This window comes from Chinchilla lanigera, unplaced genomic scaffold (genome assembly GCF_000276665.1).
Source record: "Chinchilla lanigera isolate Chin_1 unplaced genomic scaffold, ChiLan1.0 scaffold00013, whole genome shotgun sequence".
Taxonomy (NCBI): Eukaryota; Metazoa; Chordata; class Mammalia; order Rodentia; family Chinchillidae; genus Chinchilla; species Chinchilla lanigera.
Window position 1 is genome coordinate 33,252,119 of NW_004955414.1, and position 27,515 is coordinate 33,279,633.

The 27,515-nt window shown below is 43.0% G+C and overlaps 1 protein-coding gene across 1 annotated transcript; it reads right to left on the reverse strand.

Annotated features, from left to right (window-relative positions):
* Positions 1-2,929: 2,929 nt before the first annotated feature.
* Spty2d1 (SPT2 chromatin protein domain containing 1) lies at positions 2,930-20,743 on the reverse strand. Its single transcript, XM_005380424.2, has 6 exons — positions 20,379-20,743; positions 11,777-11,891; positions 9,028-10,560; positions 7,289-7,457; positions 5,988-6,065; positions 2,930-4,825 (listed from the first exon to the last, which is right to left on the reverse strand). The coding sequence occupies exons 1-6, from the start codon at positions 20,436-20,438 to the stop codon at positions 4,732-4,734; spliced, it is 2,049 nt and encodes a 682-aa protein (XP_005380481.1). The 5' UTR covers positions 20,439-20,743; the 3' UTR covers positions 2,930-4,731.
* Between the last annotated feature and the right edge of the window lie 6,772 nt (positions 20,744-27,515).

A 27,515-nucleotide genomic window follows, 5' to 3' on the forward strand; every position in this document is an offset into this window, starting at 1 on the left:
GATTACAGGCATATGTCACCACATTCAGCTTTGTGGGTTTTTATTTGCAAGTTTGCTGCTTTAATGTCTCCCTCATCTGAAGAGTGAAACTATCTGAAGATCCTTTTAAAAACAAGCATATGTAGAAACAAAAACTACTGTAATTGCTTAACCCTCAATATGATACGATACAGGGAGTTTATAAAACCATGGGCGGGAATTTAATTGTATAAAACATGCTAGGAAATCCAGGGCTGGGGATATAGCTCAGCAGCATAAGCGCCTGCCTGGCAAGCACAAAGTCCTGAGTTTGATTCCTGGTACCAGGAAAAAAAAAGAAAAAAAAAAGGAAACCTAGGTGTTCAAATCCCACAATCTTAATGAGTCCTTTTAAGGTGGTTTGGAGATTTCACACAGGGACCGGGAACTTGGGGATAACTGACAGCTACATTGTTCAAGAGAAATGCACCCTTTCTAGCAAAGCAGATCTTCAGGGTACAGAGAAAACATTTTATTATTTGGAACGTATTTGTCAAATTGCTTGTAAGATGCTCATTGTGTTAAATGGAACACCCTTTTATTGGAAAGGAAAATGAATCAAAAAGCCATAAACACAATTGTTAGAATTTCTGAATCTAGGATCCTAGTATCTCTTGTATTTCTTCAAAGAGCTAGACTCAACACATTGTAGTCAGGCACATGTCTACATTCTCCGGCCATGCCTGCCCACTACCTCATATATATCCGTAAGACTCAGCTCAGCATCTGTGCTATTATAGGGGACCAGAACCTACTCATTTTGACAAGAGGAACTACAGGCAGCTCTGCTCCTTCCTTCCAGTTTGAGCGTACCTCCCAACTGGGCCACAAAACTAGATTCTATTGTTCTAACCCCGACAGTTCTAACAAGGGTGTCTGAGAGCACACGATACCCCAAGCTGGTAGTGGACAAGGCCAGGTCAGTGGAAGGGGCTGAAGAGATGTGAGTGTGTGAGGGAGAATGAGCAGAGTGTATGGGAGACAAACCAAAACTCAATAATCTAGAGTCTACTTGAGAGTTTTTACCTGGGAAAATGTTCAAGATGATAAGAAATAGTTCAAAGTTTTAATCAATAAATGCAAACCAATAAAAATATCAATAAAATATTTTTAATGCCTACAATTTCTTGTATACATAAATTGTAAAACATTCACCTGTATATGCAAAAGTATATTCTCTTGCAGGTCAACAGCACCAGAAAACAAGCTAAGCTATGTAAAGTTTTTTTAAACTTGATTTGTCCATTATGTAAAAGACATGATGGATTTAATAACTCCAAAGAAATCTATATTCCATTCTTAATTATACACTAAACACCTGAATATTTATTTCATCACATCCACTCACAAAATAAATAGTAGTCTAATATATTCAGCACGCTGAAAATAAAACAACCAGTCTCTCTTCATATATTTATTCTTTCCAAAAATGTTTTGGTCTCCTGCTATAATCTCAGAAATGTACTAATAGCTGCTTTTAAGTTATAAAATACAAAATAACAATTTATTTCTTGGAGAAAATCTTGGGGATTACCATTAAAAAAATGAAATTTTGACTTCCCACAGACTTTCATTTTTGTTAACAGTCTTTGAACTTTCTCACGGCACACATGTAAGGCCGCCTGTGACATGTGGTACCCTGGCCTCCAAAATGGACATAACTGCATTTATAGCTTAGAGAAAATACAAAGACAAGTTCAGAAAGTAGCTTTAAAAGAAAGTGCCCTTTGCTTTGACGTAGCAATGTCAGAAGCAAGTGGGACTGTGCAATCAGAGCTATGAGTTTTATGAAAACTACTCTCCTTTCACATCACTGTTAAGAGAATGCCACACCCACGATCATGTAACATTACAACTGTGAAATCACATTACTACATTCGTGAATTAACATTACCCAATAAAAGGCACATTGTCAAATATTAAGAAAATTTGAAAATCAAAACATGAATACATTAAAAAATCAAGCACTTAATTTGTAAACTTCGATAAAATAACAGCCTACTCCAGTTTCTTCAAAGGCTTGTGAGTTTTTCTTAAGAGTGGTCAGGAAGTGCAGAACAACAAAATGGAAGACAGGATTTGGAAACAAGGCCAAAAATAAAACATAGCTTTCTTTTTCCTTTTTTAATAAGCCACAAGATGTTCTTGTATAATTTAACACAATCACTGTTAGGTAAGAAATGTCCTCGGAAGCGGTAGACATTATGACCTGATGCTTCCTACCAAGTTCTGGAACTGGAGTACAATGGTCCTTTTCTGTACAAATCACTGCACTGTATCATTAAGAGCCAGTAAGTCATCAGAAATTGGTCAGCTTTGATAAGGATTTGATTGTATTAATTTCAGAGCCTGAATACTGAAAAAAAAATACCCAAGAGAAAACATTTTGTGGGGGCACACGAGTGATACCGAAGAAAATGTTCCAAACCTATTTTATTATTAAATGGACTATCACACTACCCTTGAATCATTTTCACTGACAGTATGTGAGAGGGGTGGTAAGTTGATGGGGTTTTCTGCTACAAGAAAGTGAAATAGTGAAACATCTAAGTGAAGAGCAGGGTATTATTCCTAATGAAGAAGACGCCGTTCATGGGCTTCAACTTTATCATGACAGTGGATATATTTTAATTTTTTAAATCAAAGTAAGACACTAGGTATATTTTGTTTCTTACCAAATCAAGACAGTGGATATTTTTAAATTTTTATTTATTTTATTTTTTTTGTCTTTTTGAGACAGGGTCTCACTACGCAGTTCAAGCTGGCCTTGAGCTCACTTTTGTAGCCCAGGCTGGTTTCGAACTTGCAACGATCCTCCTGCCTCAGCCTCCCAAGTGCTGGGATTACAGGCGTAAGCCACCACGCCCGGCTCCATATTTTGTTCTTTAAAATCAAATCAAGACAGTGAACATACTTTAATTTTTCTTTTTAATTAAATCAAGACAGAGGCTTCAACTTTAATCCTTGCACTTTCAAAGTTTGTAACTCAATTCAAAATGAATTAGTCTTGGGGCTGGGGATTTAGCTCAGTGGCAAAGTGCCTGCCTGGCAAGCGCAAGGTCGTGAGTTCGGTTCTCGGTACCGGAGAAAAACCAAAAAAAAAAAGAATTAGTCTTAAAGGATTGGGTCACATGGTCCCACTAAAGAAGGCCAACAATGGTCATCTATGATTCCCAAACTTGAAAAATAAAGACTTTATGGTAAAAAAAGAATATACAAAAATGCCAGGACCTGTTGAACAGTAAGGATTCTTTCTAGGGCAACCTCTCCTTATTCCTGCTCCCCATCCAATGGCTTCAATCCCCAGAACAGTTATTGCAGAACTGTCCCCACGAGCTTACTGTAGACTGCCTCCCAGCTCTGCACACGGAAGAGTCAGGACAAATGTTCTCTAGCGTCAACACAGCATGGCAATTCTGCTGCTGACTGTTATTGAGACTTGGCTTCCTCCGAGCCAGCTCCTTGGTCAGCCTGGCCAGAACGTCTGGAGCGGAGGCCTAAGTGTTATAAAGTCACCCCTCTTTAAGTCATTATTAAAGAGGGGTAAAAATGAAGAAAGTTCCACAGCCCAGGAAAACACCCACAGGAAACACCTGTTCTGCCACGGGGGTGGGGAGAATCTCTTCACAGTGCATAGTTTGAAATCAAAGTGCAATATGGGCAAAAAGAGAAGGTGGTGCTCTTGATACACACAAATTTAGTTTTTGGTTTTTTGCTATTACTATTGGCTAAGGAATTTAAGCTAAAAATGCAAAGTCATTAACATCAAGAGGTACAGGGCACCCTGGGATTCCAAAATATCTTTGTGATTGGGAAGAATAAGGTGGAGAGGAGTCTCACATGTCACTTCCTTATTTTTAAACTATTCTTCTTTTAAATCTAATATCTGAATAAAATATTTTTCTTTCTTCAATATAAAAATGAATTTTTTAAGATCAGCACAGTGACCTTGTCTGTTTTACACTAAAGTCAACATAACAGTAAGTTGGAAAACTTACAATATTCTTATACTGGCATGATTTGTATTTTATTATTTTTTTTTATGATTTGTATTTTAACTTGGAAAAAATTTTTAAATTGCCTAATTATCTAAATCAACAAGAATGCTCAGCATCCAATCCAGAATAATATAGAATACACTAACTGTATTCCCACTGTGTTTTGTACTTCAAAGCCACAAGGATGACATCTATGTGATAATTTAAAGCATACTCTACATTTCAGATTTCATAATCCAAACATATAGATTAGGACAGGTCACTTTATTGCTGGCAACATTCTTCGAAGGGCCAGTTTCTCATAAAGAAGTTGAATTTGGGAGTTGAGGGGTGTCCTACTCACACATCAGCAGATTAAGTCAAGAGACAATCTTTTTTTTTTTCCTTTTAAAGTAACAAAGGAACAACAAAAGACTGGCTGCCTGGTGAGTGGCCCCAATCAGAGTGCATAGCTCATCAGGATCAAGGCTGGCATCTGTGGACGGTTCACTTCACAGGAGCACGCGGTGGGCATTCCATCATCTGCACTACAGATTTTGCCTTGAGTATTCGAAAATACTTCCTGCTCAAATGACAGCCTGCAAATGACAGTATGCATTCCTTCTCCTTGAGTACTCAAGTATAAATCTAAAACGATAAGGGGACTTAATTCAGTCTGAAGGCAGGAAATCCTTGCAGCAGTGATCCCAGAATTTCACAAAAATAAAAGCAGCAGCTAACGTCGCTTTAGCTTCTTGGCCTTTCGACGTTTCATTTCTTCTTCTTCTCGTCGCATTTCCTCTAGGTCCTCTTGCATACCTAGTCTTAAACTGTTGGGAAAAAAATTTAAATAGTATTCGTCAATATACATGAGATTGCCTCTTTCACAGAGAAGAATGAAATCAGCTGGGCAAGCACATGCATTGTGCTGTGCTCTCAAAAATGCCCCAAGGCTTTACCACTGCACAAAGACTAGCAGGACCTTCACAGATCTGACTGTAAGAGAAAAAATAATCTCAACAAAAAATACCTTCCCAGTCCCATTAAGTTAATAAGAGATAAAGATCTCAAAACCTTTGAAAAAGATACTTAATCATCATTAACATTTTATTTTTGTTCTTTCCCAATACTCTGACTTTTTTTTGACATGAGGTCTCATTATGTTGCCCAGGCTGCCCTCACATTCTTGATCTTCTTGCCCGGCCTCCAGAATACTGGCACTATAGGTATGCACAACCAAAGTTTGATATTTTAGCTACCAGTAGTTACAGGACGGGAGGTCAAGACAAAAGAAAGGTTTAATATCACGGGTTGAGATGGAAGTGAACTATTTACTCATAATTAACACTGTATTTGTTACTCCTACTGGAGAAATTTTCACTCCTTTACCATCATTACCTAACAGGCATCAGAAGAAAATCTAATATACCTTCCTTGGGTCCCTAAGGTCAGCAAAGTTACAGGACAGCAAGATAGATGCATTTGATGTGGAAAGAAAAGCACAAGCTTCATAACAAGCGTAGGGAATACAGGCCTCTAAGATTTATTGTGTTGCACAGGAGGCACTGTAAGCACCTTGTCCTACTGTTTTCACCTCCACAATCCCTCCAGGAACATAGCACAGTACTTCCTCATCTAAAGAGATGAGGAACAGCCAGGTGTGGTGGCTCACACCTGTAATCCCAGCACTCGGGAGGCTGAGGCAGGAGGATCACTGTGAGCTCAAGGCCTGCCTTAAGTGCAAAGTGAAACCCTCTCTCAAAAAGACTAAAATAAATAAAATAAAATAAAATAAAAATAAAATAAGATAAGATAAAGAGATAAGGAAACACCAGAAAAGCTAATGGGTATCTGAGGCCCATATAGTATATCACTAGGATTACAACCCAGAACTACGTGGCCCAGAGCCACTGTTTCCAGTGCTGCAGCTGCACTAATGCACAGAAAAGAACTTAGGACATTTTGTGCCAGTGTGTTAGGTTTTGTGCTCACCTCTTTGCTTCTTCTTTCTGCTGCTCCTTCCAACTGCTCTCCATGTAACGTAAGGCATAATCACTTTCATCTTTGTACCTGAGAGAAGGCAATCAAAGTGTTAATCAATACCTGAAAACAAATTCCTAAGCCCTGAGAAGGCAACTCTCCCTGATTTAATACTGATGAAGTTACTCATCCAACAGTGCTTCCTCGGCTCATCCACACTCACTGACAGTACTTTAACCAAGAACATGTAGCTAGGTTAGTGACAGCGCAGGTCAGTGCTGTTGCTCTACTGAGACAGTCTCACTGCACCGCCCAAGCTGGCTGTGAACTTGCGAGCCTCCTCCCTGCATCCGAAGTACTACAGCTGGGGTTACTGGCACACATCACCCATCCAGTTCAGACTGAACCTTCTGTGTGTGTGGTACCGAACTCCGGCCTTGTACATGTCAGGCAAGTGCTCTACCACCCAGACTGAATTTTTAGATCTGATTTTTGACCCAGGTCTTCCTTCCACTTTTTTTATGCCCTTTCTTTAGATGGCCTTCTAATTTCTCATGTTCAGAGGCATCTAAGGGCAATTACTGACTTACAGGGACTATGACAGGTCTCATTTGTTTTACATACATTCAACCTCATTTAACCCTTCCAAAGTGTCATTTTAAAAATAATTTACTCAAGTTTACCTAGCGAGTAAGAGGTGGAACTTTAAATCCTGGTCTTTCCTTAATACTAGTAGTGCTCAAACTGTCGTGTGTGTATATATGAAATCATCAGGGAATCTTTAGCAGATTTGGATTCAGGAGGCCTGAGGGCCTGGGGGGCTGCACTGCTAACAAACTCCCAGGTCTATCACTGCTGCTGCTTCCAAACTGCTGTCCTGGGACCACATTCCCGACAAGCGAAACTTGACACCAAACCAGAAAAGTAGCCATCACATCAGGATGGCCAATCTATCACACAAAGCTGTTCCATTCTTCTCCAATCTATCTTGTCAGGGCAACATTTTAAAAGGGGTACTTTCTGGTCTTTGTGCAAATAACTACACAAACTCTTCTGAATTCTAAAATAGTGTCAAAAGAGTAAATCTTTTGAAAATAGCAGTCAACCAAGGATTTCTAATTATCCACTGTATCCTTTTTTTTTTTTTAATACCAGAAATCAATTTCTCGACCTCTTGCTTGCCAGGCAGGCTCTGTGCCACTGAGCTACATCCCCACTGTAATGGCTCTACTGTTGTTAATGTTTCTTTATTCCCCATAATATGTACTACTCAAAAAGAATGTCCGATTTATTTAAAGCTTCTTTAGACTTACTTTTTCCGGTCATAGCCAAAAATTTCTCGAATGTGCTTCGATATTTCTTCCTGAGGTTCTCCTTCATCTTCAATAAAATCATCCATTTCGGGGTCATATTCATCATCTTCCTCCTCTTCATAATCTCGCTGCCTTTTGTAGCTGGTAGGGAAGGGAAGCCTTTGAGGACCTACAAACAGAAACCGTTATTTGTAAGAACATTAAATCTTAAGGTCCTTCCACAGCAGGTTCTATGTAAATTGAAATTCTGAGAAGTCATTAACACAGTGGCCTTGAAGCTGCAGAAAGCAGACAACAGGCTGGGTCTCAGGATGGTGTCACTACATTCAACCTCCCTTCATCCCTCCAAAATGTCATTTTAACAATCATTCCCTCAAGTACACTGCTGTGCACATTACCCAGGAGGGCCAGCACCATGGATCCCAGTCTTACTAGCAAAGCTGTGTTACACTTTCTAGCTGGGTAGCGCCCGTGCTTCAGGGGTTTCAAAGGCCAGTACAATCTCTCAGATGGGTAAGTAAAAGTTACAAACTGCAACAGAATTATTACCCATCAAAAGCAGCACCTTCCAAGTTCGATCATCATAATCGCATTTAAAAAGCTTAAATTCTGCGCATGCCTGTAATTTCAGTTAGGAGGCTGGGGCAGAACTGCCGGAGCCTTGGAGTTTGAAGCCACGTGCAAAACACAGCCAGGCTCTGTGCTCTGTTTCAAAAATAAAGTCCAACGAAGTAAAAGAGACACCCAGAATTAGAAATAATTGTTTAACCCGTGTTAAGTTTGACCTCAGGAAAAACACATTATCTTATTTTAGCCACTTTGCAGAAGACAGGTATTAATTAAAAGACCAACATCCGGGAACAACTACTGTCTACTCTGATTAGACACTTTCATTCTTCTACAGCTGTGTGTAATATGTACGGCCTGTCTCCCCGCTCAGTCCCCAACCCTGGTGCACTAGCACGCAGGGGCTGTCCTGGGCACTGTTTGTTCGCAGCATCCCCGGCCTCCTCCACCACCAGGTTGTGGTTAACAAACCTTCATTTGCCCTATGCCTGCGACAATCAAAAATGCCTCCAGACAATGCAAAAAGTACCCTTGAGGAGGGAAAGAAGAAAATCACCCTTGGTTGAGAATCAGTGGTCCAGCTGAATTAGGAACTTTAAGGAATTTCACTGGTTGCTTTTTGTATTCTTAACAAGTGCAGTACTCTAACAAGTGCCTCCTAGCGTGAGAAGCCTGGAACAGCACTGACAGCACCAGAGGCTAGGGCCTTGAAACACATTGTAAGGAGCAGAAACACAAGGACAGTCTGAAACACCTCCTGGCATTTACCAGGTGCTTCGCAGTATTTGCTGAATGAACAGTGCACCCAAGGCTTTCAGCTGGCAGTTATTCTGGCCCTTGAAGATAATCTTTTTCATGAAGACTGAAAAAACCTAGTTAAGGCATGCAAGAGTGACCCTATCCCACAAATGACAAAGTTAAGTTTAATGTACTTGGGGACACCACAGCTGCAAACACAAAGGACCCTACATAAGTCTTTCTAAAGACTTTTCCAAGCCGCCATCAATAAAGGAACTCTCAAGCACAAGGCAAACAAAATGTCAGGCTCTATCAATGTGAGTACATTAAAGAGCACACAGAAGCATTGGCGAGGTCCCTAGCTGTATAAAACAAAATACTCTTCCTAATTTCCTAGTGGCAAATGTGCACGTTAGGATGACAGGAGACTTTACCTTGGGCAGGTCTGTAGCCTGATAGGGGAGGCCTCATTCCATTCATCTGTCCATTGCTGGACCGGCTGATAATATTCTTGGAAGAAATTGTTTCCGAGACAACGGTGCACTTGGGCCTTGCAGGAGGACCTGGGCTGCTGACTGTTCGCCCAGGTCCTAAGCTGCTCATTGGTCGCCCAGGGCCTGAACTAGTAACAGGCCGTGCAGCCAGAACTGGGCCATTTATGGGTCGTCCAGGACCACTGACTGGCCGTCCAGGGGGCCCTGAGCCACTCACAGCTCGCCGATCATGTGAACTGCTTACAGGTCGCCCAGGGCCGCCAGAGCTGCCCACAGGTCTTCTGGAACTGTCTGAGCCACTGATGGGTCGTCCAGGGCCACTTCCACTGCTTGCAGGTCGCCCAGGGCCACTTGTACTGCTACCTGTCCGCCCAAAGGGATTTGACTCATTGGGCAACTTCTTAGTCCCACTAACTGACGGCGCAGGCGTGGAGCTGGAGCTGCCATCCTGGCGCCTGGGCACAGCGCCAGAACTAAGCATGTGCCGAGCTGTCCCTGGACTGGGCTGCCCAGGGGTTGAGCTGGACATGCTGCCTGGCTGCCTGACCCCTGGACCCTTAGCTTTACTCTGGGGAGTGACCATGGGCCCAGGTTTGGAATGGCTAGGTTGGGAAGGAGGAAATTTTTTGGCTTTGTGCTCAGTAGCAGATTTCTGAGTCCCACTAGCAGAAGTCTTTGGGACACTTGGTGAATAGGTGCTGGAGTGGGGCTTCCCAGCCCCATTGAAAACGGGTCTGTCGTGACCCTCACGGAGCGAGGGCTGGGAGCTGTTGCCAGGTCCTGCTTTGGTCCTCTCTCCTGGCACGGATTTGGACGCAGACAAAGCTAAATGTTTCTCACTGGCTGTGCTGGGTCTGGGTTTCTTCTCAGGAGGAGCAAAGGGCATTCCTTTGGAAGGATGCCTGTCCCCAGGAACTCTGTTAAGTTTTGTGCCCACGCTTTCTTTCTGAGAGGGTGCCTTTTTAGATACAGCTGGAGGTAGTTTTGCATCTGTCTCCGGTTTCGTCTTCCTATGCTTTCGTTCAAGGAACTCCCGCTCCCTAAGTTCCTGCGCAGTCATAGGTCGCTCTTCTGTTTTCTTCACCACCTTGATCTCCACTGGTTCAAACTGCTTTTTCTCAGCCAGCCTCAGTAAGTCAGTGAAGTTCATGGGCGGTGGGGCACTTTTAAGGGGGACCTTTGGTTTGCTTTCTGCTTTGGGGGGCTCTTGTTCTTCCTGGTACTCCTGCTCCGACTCGGCCTGATTGTATTCCAAGAATTCGTCCTCTTCCTCCATCTCGTACTCTTGGTCTGCTCCCTGGCTGGTGTGGCTTTCCATCGCCTGCCTTCTCTTTGACTTCTCCTCAACAGGAATCCCATTGTAACCATGGAAATTATCCTTTGTCCTCTTGGCCATAGCTCTTGCTTTCTTGTCATGTTTGAGCTCAATTCGTTTTTTCACTAGTTCTTCCTTTCTCCTTTTCTCTTCTAAGGCTAAAAGGCACAGAAAAGGAACATATTATTTCAAGACACCACGGCAGCAGAATGTGCATCTGGAATCAGTAGGTGGCCAAGCCACAATATTCAAGCTATAGTTTGAAGATTTCTAGGAATCAAATGAGGAAGTCATTTGAATAAGTATCAATTGAGTCATCTTTACAGTCTTAGTGGGTCACAAGTGGGCTTTTCTTATGACTAAGCAAGTGAGAGACTCAGTTTTCAGTTTTAAATATAGAGAACAACTTATGCCAAATAAGTTACCAAGTTACGTGAACATCAGTACCCACTGACAAGAGGCTAGTAATTATAAATCGAATACTTAAACTTACTTTGTTATTTGCAAGAAGCAAAAGTACATCTTGAACGCTATAGTTTTAAAAACATCACTACTTTAACTTTTTAAAATAGCACTCCTATTAATAAGAATACAAAACAGGAATAATGTCAGAACCACGGATAAATAATAAAGTTCTTACTGGGGACTGGCCAACCTAAAGACAAGTTCACTAAATCTAACTTCTCTTTTTTTTTTTTAAGAGACAAGGTTTTGTCCAGGCTTGTCCTACGTTCCTGAGTTCAACTGATCCCCCTGCCTCAACCTCCCAAGTAGCTGGGACTATGTGTGTGTGCCACTACGCCCAGCCCCAGAAAGCCTTTAATTAAAGGGGGGAATAAAAGAAAATTTCTGTGGCTGGGGATATAGCTCAGGGGCATAAGCGCCTGCCTGGCAAGCACAAGGTTATGAGTTCGATCCCTGGTACGAAACAAACAAACAAACAAAAAACAAAGAAAATTTCTATGCAAATGACCAACATAAGAACACGCATTAAAGCTATACATAAAGTTAACCCAGGCATACATATACCTACACACCCCAAATTCATTGGCCTGCTGTTTTTAGAAACCTCTGCTGATATCCTCAAAAAAACAAAAATAGCTGGTTGTAGTGGCGCACACCGATAAGCCCAGCACTAGGGAGGCTGAGGCAGGGGGATCATTGCGAGTTTGAGGCCAGCCCGAATTACACAGTAAAACCCTGTCTCAAAATGACACACAAAGAAAGATGTGGTATGTCCCCATGATGACTGTAATCATTATGTGCTGCAAACATGTGCTATTTAAAATTAAAAAAGAAACATCCACTGGTAAGTACAAACTAGACATGAAGATAAAAGACTTTAAAACTGAGAATAAGGACAGAGATACATACCCTTTTGTCTGAGCTCCTCGTTTTTTCTTCTGAGAAAAGCTTGTACAGCTGCTGATTGGACACCTTTAACTTTTGGGTCTTTCTTAGGAGGTCCCACGGCCAAACTATACCTTTTCTAACAATAAAAACAGAATAAACATTATAAGCAATTTGATTTTCAAAATACTCTAAGACTGGGGATGTAACTCCCAGGTAGAACACTAGCCTCTCTTAAAAATAAGCACCTCAAAGTTCCACTTTTCAAACAAACAGAAAAAACTCCTTACAACTATTTTCTACTCTGACTATGCCTATTCCATATGACCTCTTTCTTTGGAAACAAGGTCTTACCATGTAGCCCAGGCTGACCTTGAACTCATGGTGATCCTTCTGCCTCAGCCTCCTGTTTTCTGGGATTACAGGTGTGCACCACCTCGCCCGGCTTCTATATGATCTTCTAGCTGGGACACACACTGCAAAGGTTATTTGCTCAGAACATGGAAACACTGGGATTTTGATACCAGAGGCAAAGGCTAGGCCACCTCAAAGAAACCTTGACAAGCACCGCAAGCAGTGCTTGCCTGGCATGTACGAGGCCTGGGTTTGCTTCCCAGCACTCCCCACCAACAATCATGAACAAATACCAGAAGCTGGGATAGGGGTTACACACCTGTAATCCAGCTACTCAAGGACTACAGCAGGAGGATCACAAGTACAAGCTCGGCCTGGGCAACTTAGTGAGACTGTCTCAAAGTAAGAAATAAAAAAGGGGCTACAGGTATAGCACTGTGCAAAGACCCTAGGTTCAATCCCCAGTACCACAAATCCATAAATACGGGGTGGGGGGTAGAGGGGAGAACTTAAACAGAGAGAAGAGCCCATTCTCTATACCCTTTCATCTATCTGTACAGCTTCTATTAACTATCAATTTGCTACACAAACTGTCTTTTAGAGAGGTCACCAAAAGTGCTAATATTATCTGTCACCCAAGATACTTCTCTGGACTTAAGTTTTTATGTAACTGCAGAGGGAAATGACTAAAACAAAAATAATATTAATTTGAACTATGAAAGGAAAACTATTTCTATTTTACAAGGATCCATTAGAGAAGTATGCTAAATGGAGACCTACCAGAGATGATTCACCTTTAAGGTCATTCTACATTAAATATATGAATCAGGAAAGAAGATTTTTAAAATGATTTTTTGCAGTGTTGAGAAAAATACCCAGGGTCTTGTGCATATTAGCCAACCACTCTACCACTGAGCTACACCCCAGCCCTGGAAGTATGATTTGAAAGTATTCTCCCTCTTTTGTCATGTTAGGAGATGCTATTCTTAGCTACTTAACCTGCTGCTGTTTGTAGAAAAAGAGATCCCAGGGAGCAACTTATAAAACAAAAAAGTATTTCTACAACAATGCCTATGAAACTCCTAGGGGAGCCAAGCGTGGCGGGGCCCACCTGTGACCCTAGCACTGAGGCTGGGATCAGGAGGCTGAGATCAGGAGGCTGAGCCAGGAGGATCGCCATGAGTTCGAAGCCAGCCTGGGCTACAAAGTAAGTTCAAGGTCAGCCTGAACTGCATAGCAAGACCCTGTCTAAGAAGAAAAAGGAAAGAGAGAAAGAAAGAAAAATAAAGGAAACTCCTGAAGAAAGCCGAAGGATCTGTGCTTTTTATATGGTTGCCAAATACAGAGTTTCTTGAAACAGGCTGAAGTTCCGACTAAATTAGGCTACCAATCAAGCAGCGGGGCAAGGAGGCAGGCCCTAACCCAACCTGAAAGTCCTGCACGATGGCAGTGCTGAGCGGACACAACCCTGACAGAGAAATCCCAAGGCTGCATCCAATTCTTCCCCCAGCCACCTTGGCTGGACATAATAAGATCTCTTAATTAGTCTGTATCTTTGTAAAGTAAACTACAGACTCTACAGTGAATAGGGGGCCCAATACCTGAGGAAAGGAAAAAGAAGGAACAACAGACTAAAGAGAAAGAGAATATTGCTAACCTAACTAGATACATAAAGTTTACAAGAGAATCTAAGCCTAGGCCTTATCCATAAAATTACCATGGCAATGTTACCATGAATAAAAATACCTAATTTGAGTTGATAAACACATACAAAGACCCATAGACAGTCACACACTAACCCCTCTATCCATCAGAAAGACCTGGAAGAGAAAACCTGGATTTTGGTTGCCAAGACCTAAGACTTTCCTTCCTGCCTAACTGCGTACATTGTTGGTAAGGCTGGGGATGTAGCTCAAGGGTAGAGTAACTGCCGAGCACGTGAAAGGCCCTGGGTTTGAACCCAGCACTACAAAAAACAGCGCACGGTCACCTGCCAAATCACAGCTTATACAGGGTTTGCTTAGAAAAAAATGTGGCTGTAACTGGTTACTCATCTAGAACAGGGCGGATTCGTTGTCTGGGTTATCAGAGCACTGAGCTTTACCTAACGTGGTTTTCTGAGATCTTGTCTTTCACTGGGACTCTGAGACAGAGATGGGGATATGCCCGCTCCCCAGCTCCTTACTGGACACTGTACTCGAAAGAGAAAGTGTCAGTCGCTCAGTTTAGCTGTGTACCAAGTGTCCAGCACCTGCACATTACCTTCATGATGTCTGCCTGTACTTTTCTCCCAGTTTTCTGAAACAGGATCTTGCTATGTAGTCCAGGCTGGCCTTGAGTACGGGATCCTGCTGCCTCAGCTTCCTGAGGGTCAGGATTACAGCCATGTGTGGCTCCTATATTATTATGGACTAATTTTTTAAAATTAAAGTAGTCTACATCGCTGAGCTTTACCTCAGCACTAATATCCTGAAATGACTGACTTAAAAACCTAGTTATATTCTTAAAATTCATATAAAAATATGTCACTATTAAAATAAGGGTCGGGGATATAGCTTAGTGGCACAAGCACCTGCCTGACAGGGCCAAGATCCTGAGTTCAGTTCCCAGTACCAAAAATAAATAGATAAAATAAAATAAAACTATCACCTGAAATCCTGTATAGCCAGGCCTAAATATACTGTCCTTTAAGAAACACTGATTTAGAGGACAAAAATATAGGAAAGGCACACAAACAAGCAAGTGGGTATTCAAGAACTCAGCTTTGCTCTGAAAAGAATTACACAGACTACTTTTAGCTTTTTTCAAACTACTCACCTATTACAATTCATATGCCTATTTCAAATTCATTTTTTTTTAAAATAACACTAAGTATTGTTGGGTATGGTGGCACATGCCTATAATCCCAGCACTCAGGAGGCCGATTTGGCTCCCCAACCCCCAGGGCTACAGCCCAATAGAGAATGTGTGTGGGGTGGGGCGGGCTTCAGGCTGGGAGTATATTACATTCTATTTAATAAGGCAGAAGAACTATTTGGCGCTTTCCCGTGCGTCAGATGGTCACACGTAGCTATAGCAGCAGCATATCAAGATGTAGCCATCAATTCTGAATCTGATTCAAGGCACCAGACTGCTTCATTGTTTCAGCTTCATGAAAAGCAGTTGGACAAGAGTTTCTTTGATCCTAAGCATATCCATTCTATTACACTGGAAGCCAACTCAGTTACGCTGCTGGACCCCAATGAATGATCCACAAGGGTGGTGCTTAGGCTATTTAAAGACAGCACAGAGATTTTGCCAAGATTTATAATTTTGAAGCCAACAGACCTACAAAATAAAGTCACTTTGTTTTATTTATTTTTGTCTTTTTGAGACAGAGTATCTCTACACAATTCAGGCTGGCCTTGAAGGTCCAGGGATACAGCTCAGTGGTACAGGCTAGCCTTAAGCTCACTTTGTAGCCCAGGCTGGCCCAGAACTCGCAGCAATCCTGCCTCAGCCTCCTGAGTGCTGGGATTACAGGAGTGTGCCATCACGCCTGGCTGACCCATACTTTTTGTTTGCCTCTATCTCCAGGGTATCATTATGTGGCCAAGGCTGGCCTTGAACTAGCTATGTAACCCAGGCTGGCATCACAGTTATAATCCTCCTGCTTCAGTCTCCCAAATAGCTGGGATTATAGGCATGTGCCACCATGCCCAGACTACACTGTTCTTGAAAAAGAAACACTATACACTATACATATAGCAGACTTCTTTTGAATACATAGAGCTTGCAGCCTATCATTTTATATCCAGGCTACATCAAGAAGCTGCATTAGGGCTGGTGTTAGCTCAATAGCAGAGTACCTGTTCGCATGTATAAGGTTTGATCCCCAGAGCTGGGGGGAAAAAAATTAAATTACAGAATCTACCTCACCCCTAGAGACATCTGAACGTGTCATCTCAGTTAAAGTCCTTGGGTACCACGTTTAGTACCTACAGCTCTTATCCTTGAGGTATTACGGACCTGCAAATCCATACATATCTAGTACTACACACAAAGGATTGTTCTTCCCCTTTTGGGGTCCGGGCAGGTCACACCCAACCCTATCTTATCTGTGATGACTTTCACATCACAGGGTCTGTGAAAGGACCATGTGACTTGTCTCATGTACTATAAACCGTAAGTTACAGCTACGTGAAACTTACAAGGATCCATATTCTAAGCTGCACTAATCTGTCAAAACCACTACTTTTTCTTTTTGCAACAGAGTCTCTTTATGTAATTTAGGCTGGCCTTGAGCTCACTATGTACCCCAGAATGGGCTCCAAATTGCAGCAATCCTCCTGCCTCAGCCTCTTTAATGCTGGGATTATAGGCATATGCCACCACACTTGGCCAAAACTCTTGTTTTTTTTTCTTTTTGGTACTGAAGCCCACAAAGAAAAGCGGAGTGCAAGGTTACCAAAAATATCTTTTCTCCTTTAAATAAAGACAAAAGTAGCAACAACGACTGGTTACATCACCTTGATCAGCTGTTATTTTGTATTCAATTTTCCACTGGGAAATGACAGTGTGCCTAGTATAACTTAGCATGATGCAATCCAACCTTTGTTTGAACTACAACATTATGAAGATAACTTACTTTTTAAAAGAAATAAGGGAAGGGGCTGGAGATTTAGCTCAGTGGCACAGCGCCTGCCTGGCAAGCGCAAGGTCATGAGTTTGATTCCCGGTACCATAAAAAAAAAAAAAAAGACAAGAAATAAGGGAAAAGATTATTAGGGAAATGTCAGAACAAGGTGAGCATCCCTAATCTGAAAATCTGAAATGCTCCCAAGTCTCAGACTTTTTAAGCGCTGAATGGCACTTAATAAGAGGAAAATTCCATATCCTGACTCCATGTGATGGGTCCAAGTCAAAACACAGGCACACCAAAACTATTCCATAGAATTATCTTCACTGTACGAAGGCATACATGAAACATCAGTGAATTTAGTGTGTAGATGACTCCCACCTCCATATCTCATTGTTTATGCAAATACTACACAACGTGAAAAATTCTGAAATCCAACGCTTCTGGTCCCAAGAATTTCAGACAAGGGATTACTCAGCCTGTATCTCAAGGCAGCTGCAACAAACACCTCTTCCAAATAAAGCTCTGCAAAGAGTCCAAAGTGCTTCCATATGTTTTGGTTTTCACTCTCTCGGATTTTAGTTGAATCATCACTAATCATAGGATTTCCTTTCTGACCTAAGCACTCTGGAGACTAAAATCTGAGTGTTAACTCTAGTAGAATCCAAATGAAATGGCTAAAAGGAGAAAGAGAAGCAAGCAATGGAAAAGGATGCAAAGCCTCTGTGGTTTCCACACCATTAATCAAATTTAGGTCAAGCATCTTGTCAGCATCGGGGGCGCTTGTGTGTCTGTCTTGAAATGCTTACTAGCTTGAATGGTAGCTCCTAAGGATACCCGTTTTGTAATACTTTAGTACACTGTGTGGAAAGTCTCGTATTTTTAAAAAGTGAGGGAGGCTGGAGACTTCAGTTGTATCAATTATGCTTTATTTCTTTCAGAAACATACGGTGCTGGGGGTAAAGCTACCTGGCAGAGCACTTGAGGCCCTGGGATCAATCCTCAGCACTGTAAACAAACAAAAGCTTCTGTTAATGTATGCTAAACATGCAGTGTGGGCACATGGGGATGTGTCAATGTTCTGTATCTTGGATGTGTTAATATTCTGTATGTTTGTCAAGGACCCAAATTATTTGGGGCTGATAAAGAAAATGAAAGTAAACAGGAAAGATGAATCAAGTTAAAGCAAAATCATGGGTTAAATTTAACTGCTATTCAACTTCTATTCAGTAGTTTTCTGTGACTCATTCTATGCAAAAAGATACAAGATTTTAATGCTGCTAAGTGAAACTTCTAAGTTTACTAGCTTTTGAAGAAAGAGAATTTGCTTCATAGAATGTCTGTTAAATATATATTCATCTGTTAAATTTTGAAGTACTTCACCATTTGCCCTTTTTTGTTTCCACTTCCTGTATTGCAATCAGAGATGGATAGTGTGTATCCTGAAATAAACACATATTTTGAAGTTTCTCCATCTAGGTTTGCCATCGGCTTTTCACCCAGCAGTCACTGACTTCAATAAGAACTAACTTGGCTCTGCTTCTTCCATCAAAGCTAGTATGACTTATCCTTGACTTCTACTCAAATTCAAGATTGAGAATTAAATAATGAACCAAATTATGCAAAGACAAATGATTACTAGACCCAAAATGTGTCGGCACCTAAAAAATTTACAGATGCAACCAGGTGTGGAGGCAGATGGCTGTAATCCCAGCTCTTGGGAGGCTGAAGCAGAAGGACTACCGTGAGTTCGAGGCTAGCTTGGGCTATACAGTGAGTCCAGCCTGGACTACACAATGAGATCTTGTCTTTAAAAAAAAAAAACAAAAAAAAAAAAAAAAAAAAAAAAAAACATAAAATAATTCTGCCGTTTAAAGTTTCAAAGTTTTGGACCCACAGCTTCACCATGCTTGGAGAATAATTATTCTGAATACCAGAATAGGGGATGACTATATCTACCTACCTGTCTGTCTATATATATAACTTCTACATATATCTGCTCATATAAAGTCAGTGGATAGGGTTGGGGATTTAGCTCAGCGGCACAGCGCATGCCTGGCAAGTGCAAGGTCGTGAGTTCGATTCCCGGTACAGGAAACAAAACAAAACAAAAAAGTAAGTGGATATAGAATTTTACCCTCAGACCAACATTTCAAAAGAATAAAAGGGAGGAGGGGGAAGGGATGAAAAAGGTAATTGAGATATGTCACGTACACGTACCAACTCCGCTTGAGGAATGTCATCATTATGTAATGCAAACATGCACCCCCCAAAAAAAATAAAAACGAAAAAAAAGGGTAAAGGACTGGATAAGAAAAGAGGCAGAAGAGAAAAAACCAACATTGCAATATGCAAAAATCTAGCCAACGCAGAGCACACAGTGAGAGCAAGAAACTCCAGTTGAATTGACTTTAAGATGCGTTGGAGTTCCATACCTCAGTACTCAAACCGCAGGTATCACAATAGTTAATCCGTTTACAGCTGTGCTGTGGGTACCATCTGAGGATCCCGAAATGATTAGTTTATGCAAAATAGCTACAGCCCCACAAACAAGACACTCTCCACCACGTTAGCATTTAGCTTTCAAACCAACACCACTCTAAGCATATCAGGCGTGGTGGCGCTCGCCTGTAAACCCAGCACTCAGGAGAGGCTGAGGCAGAAGGACTGCTGCGAGTTGGAGACTAGCCTGCGCTACAAAGTGAGCTCAAAGTCAGCCTGAACTGACATGGCGAGACCGTGTCTCAAAAAGACACACACACACGAAAATCCCTGCACACGGAAAATTGAGGAGGCTCGCCCCTGTAATCCCAGCACTGGGTAAGCTGAGGAAGGAAGATCGCAGTGAGTTTAAACCTGGGTACACAGTAAGTTCAAGGCCAGCCTGAACTACTTAGTGAAACCCTGTCTCAAAAAACAAAAGAAGAAAAGCAAAAACAACAGTGAATTGGCAAACACTCAGCAACTTAGACGTAGATTTCAAAGAAAGATTGAAATCTGCAATGCTACAAGAAAAACGGAAGCTGAAACTACCTACCCCCCGCTTTTTCTTCTGGTACTGGAGATCAAATCAAAGCCTGAAACATGCTAGTCAAGGTCTACCACCGAGCTACATCCCCGACCCAACAGAAGGTCACACTTCTGCTGGCCAAGGAATCGTAGAATCCGCCCAGCTTTTCTTCCCGACAAAAAAAGGTGAGACTCCCCGCTTGGCAAGTGGTAAAGTAATCACCTCGTCGGCTCAGTGGGTGGGGCCCGAATCAGAGAACTCGCTCGAAACCCGGAGATCCGCGACAAGCCTGCCAAAAGGCTTATCACACCGAGTTCCTAACAGCTCTGAACTCCCCTGGAGAGTCTTCCTCCTCAACCTGCGGGCTGCAGTTCACAGCGAAAGCCAGAAACTACCGGCGCTAGATTCCAGCCTGCGCCAGGCGGGGCTCACTCAGCTGCTCTTCCCCAACTCTCAAACCTCTGAACCATAAAGTCGCCGTTGCCGGGCGAACCACGCTGAACCCTCCCCACAAAAAGGCTCTCGCTTCCTGTCCCAAGCCTCAATATTCCCAGAAGCGCAAACCCAAGCAAAGGAAATAAGTCGTCCAAGTCCACGGGCCACGTATCCCGAACTTGAAGACCGGCAGTACGGCTGCTACTCACCGGCACATTGTTGACACCTTGTCCTTTGGAGGCTATCAGGAGAATTTCCCTGAAGTCCATGTTCGGCTGATGGGGGGACTGGTCCACGCACTCAGAAAGCAGTGCAAGCGCGCCTTGCGGAGGCGCCCGGCTACGCAAGTGAACTGCCTCGGCAGCGCGCGTCCACCCCTCCTCCACGAGACCACTTCCGTCGCCTCGCAATGCCGTCTGCCCACCGATTTCGCTACAGCTGCTTATATACTCCCAGTGTCCCGCAGTACGCCCTATCCGCGTAACTTCCTCTTTCACGCCCAAGACACGTAAAACGTGATACGTGGCTATGGCGTCAGCTCAGGGGGGCGGGGCTAGACCCTTTGCCAGCCAACGAGAGGCGGCCTGGTAGACTGGGGGTGTGGCTAAGGCTAAGGGAGAGGGAGCTTTCCAGGTGGGCGGGATGCGGGGTTTGGCTGTCCTTGATGTTGCTTGTAAGCAACCAGAGTAGGGAAGGAAAGGTGTGGGGTTACTTGCTAGGCTTGTTTTCTCTGAGTATCACGGGTGGGCGCCCACATCCGAAACAGCGACGCCTCAACTGCACAATCAATAGGTCTTGCGCTCGGAATTTCGGTTACGGTTTCTTGGTGGTCAGGAAGCTGCGCAGGCGCACAGGGCACAGACTGGTCCTGGATACGCTTTACTCATCCGGACCTGGCGCGTGGTGTGCGTTCACGGTTAAACAGATGCACGCAAACTGGGCATAGAGGCAGGCGCACCTCCTTCTGCTCCTTCTAGGTAATAAGCGCCACGAATGACAGCCCACCTGTGGTTTTGATCGGAATAAATGAACGGATTGCTTGTACAGAACCAGCCTGGACATACTTTGATGCGCTGATGAACATTTATTTGTATGCTATCTTCATAGTCACTGCCAGTCTGGTCCTCGCTTCCAGTGGAGGGTTATCTTGGGCTTGTAAGGTCATGTCCACACAGTGAAACACATGTAAATAATTAAGCAAACCTGGCTCTGAGGGTGCGAACCGGCCAGGGCTTGACAGATAATGGGGATTAAGGATCTTTTTGTGATGGAAATACTCTGAAACTGGATTGTGGAGATGATTGCACAGTTCCAAAAAACTTACTGTACACACAAAGGAGTGAATTTTAGAATATACATTATACTTAGTGAGATTTAAAATATTAGGCAAAACTTTTGGGCCTTAGCAGGGCACAATGGTGCACGCCTATAATCCCAGCACTCTGGGAAGCTGAGGGAGGAGAGTTGCAAATTGCAGCACAGCCTAGGTCATTGAGTGGCTTAGTGAGACTCTGTCAGAATCTTTAAAAGAGGAGTAGTGTGGGGCGGGAGGTGTAGCTCATCTTGAAGACCCTGAGTTCAGTCCTTAGCGCTTTTTGTTTAAAAAAACAGGAACAAAAAAAACTTATTGGGCTTAACTCTTTCAATTGACATTTGATGCTGAATTGGAAATTGTCCCTTTCAGAATGCCTAAGTAATAGGCATTCAGTCCTTGGAAGGGCTGAATTGAAATATTGAACTTTTAGCCGGGCGTGGTGGCACACGCCTGTAATCCCAGCACTCGGGAGGCTGAGACAGGAGGATCGTTGTGAATTCGAGGCCAGCCTGGGCTACGAAGTGAGTTTAAAGCCAGCCTGAACTGCGTAGTGAAACCCTGTCTCAAAAAAGACAAAAAAAAAAAAAAAAAGAAAAAAAAAATTTTGAACCTTTCTATTGCCCTGGGGAGCCCAGCTACAGACACCTCTGCCACACCGTTCAAAAAACATAAAAAACATATCCAGCTGTTTTAAATTGTTCACATTGCAGGAGTACACTCCTGCACATCTTTTACCGTTAAGATTTGTGAGTTATCTGGAGGCTAACTAAGGTGTAGCATTTTGGGGGAAAAAAGTCAAATTTTAAATCTCATGTGTAAAGGTAAAACAGACATCTCTGAATTTCCTTCAGGTGGTTCTCTTTCCCCAAGTAGAATGATCCTTCCATAGTCTCCCATTGTTCATAGAATAAGGACTCCAATCCCAGCCTTACACCTAACTAGCCTGTAAGGACTGCCGTGGTTTGCCTTGACCCACTTCTATAACATTATCAACTCAGCTCTTTCATTCCCTTACATGTGGTGGGTTCTCCTCCACTCCAGTGACACAATGATAACATTAGACAAAAAGTTAGCAGAGTGTGGTGGCACACCTCTGTAATCCCAGCATTCAGGAGGCTGAGGCAGGAGGATCGTTTCAAGTTTGAGACCAGCCTGGGCTATAAAGTGAGCTCAAGGCCAGCCTGAATTACATAGCGATACCCTGCCTCAAAAAAAAAAAAAAAAAAAAAAAAAAAAAAAAAAGAAAGAAAGAAAGAAAATTAATCATTAGCAAGCTGGAGACAGGTCCCTGGGGGCTGCTTGAAAAGCAGAATGATTTTTCTTTACTTTCTTAAGCATTAGCTGTCGGTAAGATCCCCACAAGCTTGTGGTCTTAAACATTAGCTTAGCAGGACCAGGGATTTAGCTCAGCTGCACAAGCTCCTATCTGGCAAGTGCAAGGTCCTGAGTTCGATTCCCAGTACAGAAAAAAAAAAAAATTAGCTCAAGAGAATGTAACATCTCTCAGTGTAGCTGGTAAGGTCCAGGCCCTATGTAAAGTTCAGACTATTCCTGAGGGGTTAAAAAACCTAACAGGGGCCTGGGATTTAGCTCAGCAGTGCAGCAGACTACCTGGCAAGCACAAGGTTGTGGGTTCAATTCCTGGTTCCCCCCCCCAAGGAAAAAGTCCCCCAACAATCTAGGCCAGGTGTGGTGGCACATGCTTGTAATCCCAGCACTTGGGAGCCCAAGGCAGGAGGATTGTGAGTTCAAGGCCAGTCTGGGCTATATAGTAAGACCCTATCTCCAAAAAAAAAGTGAGTTCAAGGCCAGCCTGAACTACATAGTAAGACCCTATTTCAAAAAACAAAACAAAACAAAACAAAAAAACCCTTGCAGTTTTAAAGCAGACTAAATGGAGATACCCAACTGAAACTACTCTTGAAAGTTGGTAAACACAGCCCATTCTATTTGTACAACAGTAACATAGACAGGGATTAATCCCTACAGGGATGACAAAAAGGGCAGGATCCTAGACCCTTACAAGCTGGGGATTTAGCTCAGTGGCACAGCGCCTGCCCAGCAAGCGCAAGGTGGTGAGTTCAGTTCCTGGTGCTGGAAAAAAAAAAAAACAAAAAAAAAGTAAAAATAAAAACCAGATTTGTATTTTTCCTGGGACAACTAGGGATTTAAAAGGCCTTTTTTTTGCTACAAACCTTAACTCTTCACTTGGATCTACAGTTGCCCAATAAATAACTAAAAGTAGAACAATTTGGCTTCATTTTGTATCTTTGTCACTTAAAACTTGGGTCACATCACTTCTGAGCTCTACATACAGATATGTTGTGAGAAATGAATTAACTTGTCTGGAGCTGCCCCAAAAACTGGACTCCGGGGGCAGCAAAAGCCGGGCTGTAATCCGTACGCTTGCAAGAGTGGTGCCGGCGTACACAGACAAGCACACCAGAGTGGAGAAGCTGTGTGCTTTTATTCCTGATTTGAAAGATGTCTTCCCCATCTCCCAGGGCCTGGGGTCTGGGTTTCACAGTCTGTCCAGAGCAATCCATCTCGGCCCACACTTACTTCCCTCCCTCCCTTTCCCTTTTTGCCCCTTCCTCTCTCTGAATTTCTTCTTGTAGGTATTTACGGCCTTTTGGCTTCTCAGGACCATAACTCTGGAAAAGTTGGTTAGCAGTTATCTTTTACCCCAGTCTCTTATCTCTGGCATGAGTCTTTACAGCCTGCATGTTCCTGTCCGCTGTTTGACCCAGCTGATTCTGTGAGTAAGGGCTTATAGAGTGCTTAATAAAATATGAACCATTAAAAATATTTGGATCGCTTATATATCTGAATCAGGAAGTGCCTGTCTAAAAATTGGCAGAACAAGATTGATTTGCCCTGAATTAACATAATTTCACTCCCTTCAAGACTGAAGACACCAGGATAGGCGATTTCCAGGGAACCCAACCATGCCTGACAATCTCCAGCCATTGGTTTAAGCCTTTGATCAACTGGGAATGAAACCGTCCCTGTGTCATTAAGATTCAGACGCTAGGACTCCAGGACTGAAATAACGATCAACCAGACCCCAGCCCACAGTTAATCCATAAAAGCTGGCCTCCCACCTTTATGGGTGCCCCCTGCAGCTCCCTAAGCTGGAGCCCTTTCCTGTCTCCTGCAACATTCCAATTAAACCTCTTCCTGTACATTTTTGCTTTAGTTTTTTTGTTTTGTTTTGTTTTTGTCTTTTTGAGACAAAGTCTCACTATGCAGTTCAGGCTTACCTTGAACTCACTTTGTAGCCTACACTGGCTTTGAACTCATAGCAATCCTCCTACCTCAGCCTCCTGAGTGCTGGGATTACAGGCATATGCCACCACGCCCGGCTTTGTGCTTTAGTTTTAATTTCCTTTGTTACTGAAAGCAAGGGTCCAAACTAGCCAGTGATACCAGGGCCTTTGAATGTACTCTTCTTGATCTGATGTGTTCCCCATAGTCCATTTGCTGGATCAGCTCTAACTCACTCTTCTCACAAGCCTTTGGTACGTGGTTGTCTAGCTAGGTTCAAGACCCAGCTCTACTGATTCCTTAGGAATTGTAGGAATTTAGGCAAGGGCTTTCTGTACCTGAGTGGTATAATCTATAAAATCAAATAACAATGACAAGGTTTCTGTAAAGTAATACATCTGAGGATTATGTGCTAGTAACCTGGTCAAAGTTTTATATCATATGTTGAAATCTTAACTCCCAGTACCCTAGAGTGTGACTGTATTTGGAAATGGGTCTTAAGGAAGTAATTAAGTAAAAATGAGGTCGTTAGCCAGGCAGAATGGAGCATACCTATAACCTTAGTTATTTGGTTCTTTTTTGTTATTTTTTCTTTTGTTTTTTGTTTTTTTTTTAAGAGACAGGGTCTCGCCATGTAGTTCAAGCTGGTCTGGAACTCACTATGTAACCCAGGCTGGCCTCAAACTCAAGGTGATCCTCCTGCCTCAGCCTCCCAGTGTGTGCCACCACATCCAGCAAACCCCAGCTATTTGGGAGGCTGAGGCAGGAGGACTGCAAGTTCAAAGCCAGCCTGGGCAACTTTGTGAGACCTTGTCTCAAAATAAAATTTAAAGGCAGGGGAGATGTAGCTGTAGTAAAAAAGAACTCCTCCAGAATGGCCAAGGCTTTGGGGTCAAACCCCAATAGGAAGAAGAAAAAAAAAGAAGGAAAAGAGGTGGTTGAGATGGATCCTAATGCAATATGGTCTGTGCCCTTATAGGAAAGGGAAATGTAGACAGTCAGTACAAAGGACTTCCAAGCAAAGACAAAGAAAAGAGCTACCTGCACAAGCCGAGGAGACAGACTTCAAGCTGCTGACTCCTTGATCTTGGACTTGTAGGCTCCAGAATTTCTATTATTTAAGAAAAAATAAATTTCTGTTATTGAAGGCAGACACTGTGTGCTACTCTATTACAGCACCCTAGGAAATGTATACTTGTACACTTTGTTTATTTCCTTGTTGGGGATCCAACAGAGGACCTTGTAGGCAAGTGCCGTACCGCAGAGTTCCATGCCTGGCCCACAGGGATCTTTTCTCAGGGAAGTTTTTTTGTTTTGTTTTGTTTTGTTTTTGAGACAGGGTCTTGCCATGTAGTTCAGGAGGCTGGCCTTGAACTCACTATGTACCCCAGGTTGGCCTTGAACTCTTGAAATGATCCTCCTGCCTCAGCCTCCCCAGTGCTGGGATTGCAGCTGTGCACCACTACACCTGGCAAGGAAGCTGTTTCTAGACTAGCTCAGTGGGTCAATTTTACCCATTCTTACAGCTGCCAGTATTTTCCTTCATAGAATGTTTCACAGTTTGGAATTTTATATTTATTCATGTTCTTGTTTTTCTAACTACTGGCTATCTCTCAGGCCAGATGATGAGGTCCATGAGAATAGGGAAAAGCCTAGTTTACCCAGCGCTGTTCCCGGCACAGTTTTCTGCTTACATAAAAGCCACAATTAACCAGGTGTAGTGGTGAATGCCTATAGCACTAAGCCCTCAGGAGGCTGAGGCAGGAGGATTGCTGTCAAATTGAAAGCTGGCCTAGAGGCAGGGCGTGGTGGTGCATGCCTGTAATCCCAACACTCAGAGCTGAGGTAGGAGGATTGCTGTGAGTTTGAGACCAGCCTGGGCTACAAAGTGAGTACAAGCCCAGCCTGAACTGCAAAGTGAGACCCTGTCTCAAAAAAAAAAAAGACCAAAAAAAAGGAAAGAAAGAAATGAATTGATAAATTTATGTTGTACTGTCTGTTTTAGTAAGTGCCTAGAAGGCACTATATTTTTTTATTATTTTTTAGATGAAAAAACAAGTTTAGCCAGCTGTGGTAACACAGCTATAATGGTTGATACATTGTGTCAACTTGAGAAGTTTAGAAGCTTAACTAAGTAACTCAGCAGCTCTACATCCTAGTGTGTAGAGGACACATGCCGCTTACCGCTCTAGGATGTTGTTCATTGCCTCAGCTTGGGAAATTTAGAAGTTTAACTAAGTGCCTCAGTGGAGGGCCGAGTCCTCACTCTGTAAACATCCTGACCCTGTGCAAGGGGAGGGCAGGGAGATGGTGTAAGTGCTACACCCACCCAAGAGCCGGTTGCCTGCTTACAGTATAAGGGAAGAAAAGAGGCTTGTTCCCCTGCCCCTTTTGCTCTTGTTGCTTTTGCTGTCTTCTGCCACCTTGAAGTGTTGCCCTTGTGCCATGTGCCACCCTGTCTTGGAGCCAGCTGATCATAGACTGAAACCTCCACAAACTGTGAGCTAAATAAACCTTTCCTTCCTTAATTTTGAGCATTGGGTATTTTGTTTCAGCAACATGAAAAAAGTAACCAAGACGCATGTGTATAATCCTAGCACTTGGAGGGGCTGGGGATTTAGCTCAGCAGCACAGCGCCTGCCTGGCAAGCATGAGGTCGTGAGTTTGATTCCTGGTACCAGAAAAAAAAAAATCCTAGCACTTGGGAGGCTGAGGCAGGAGGATCAGCATGAGTCTGAGGCCAGCCTGGGCTAGTAGGGAGACC

Coding starts and splice junctions, on each gene's coding strand:
- Spty2d1 (XM_005380424.2), bottom strand. CDS start 20,438: ATGGACTTCAGGGAAATTCTCCTGATAGCCTCCAAAGGACAAGGTGTC. Junction 10,561..11,776: donor CGAGGAGCTCAGACAAAAGG/GTATGTATCTCT, acceptor TGTGCCTTTTAG/CCTTAGAAGAGAAAAGGAGA. Junction 4,826..5,987: donor CAGAAAGAAGAAGCAAAGAG/GTGAGCACAAAA, acceptor TTTTCCCAACAG/TTTAAGACTAGGTATGCAAG.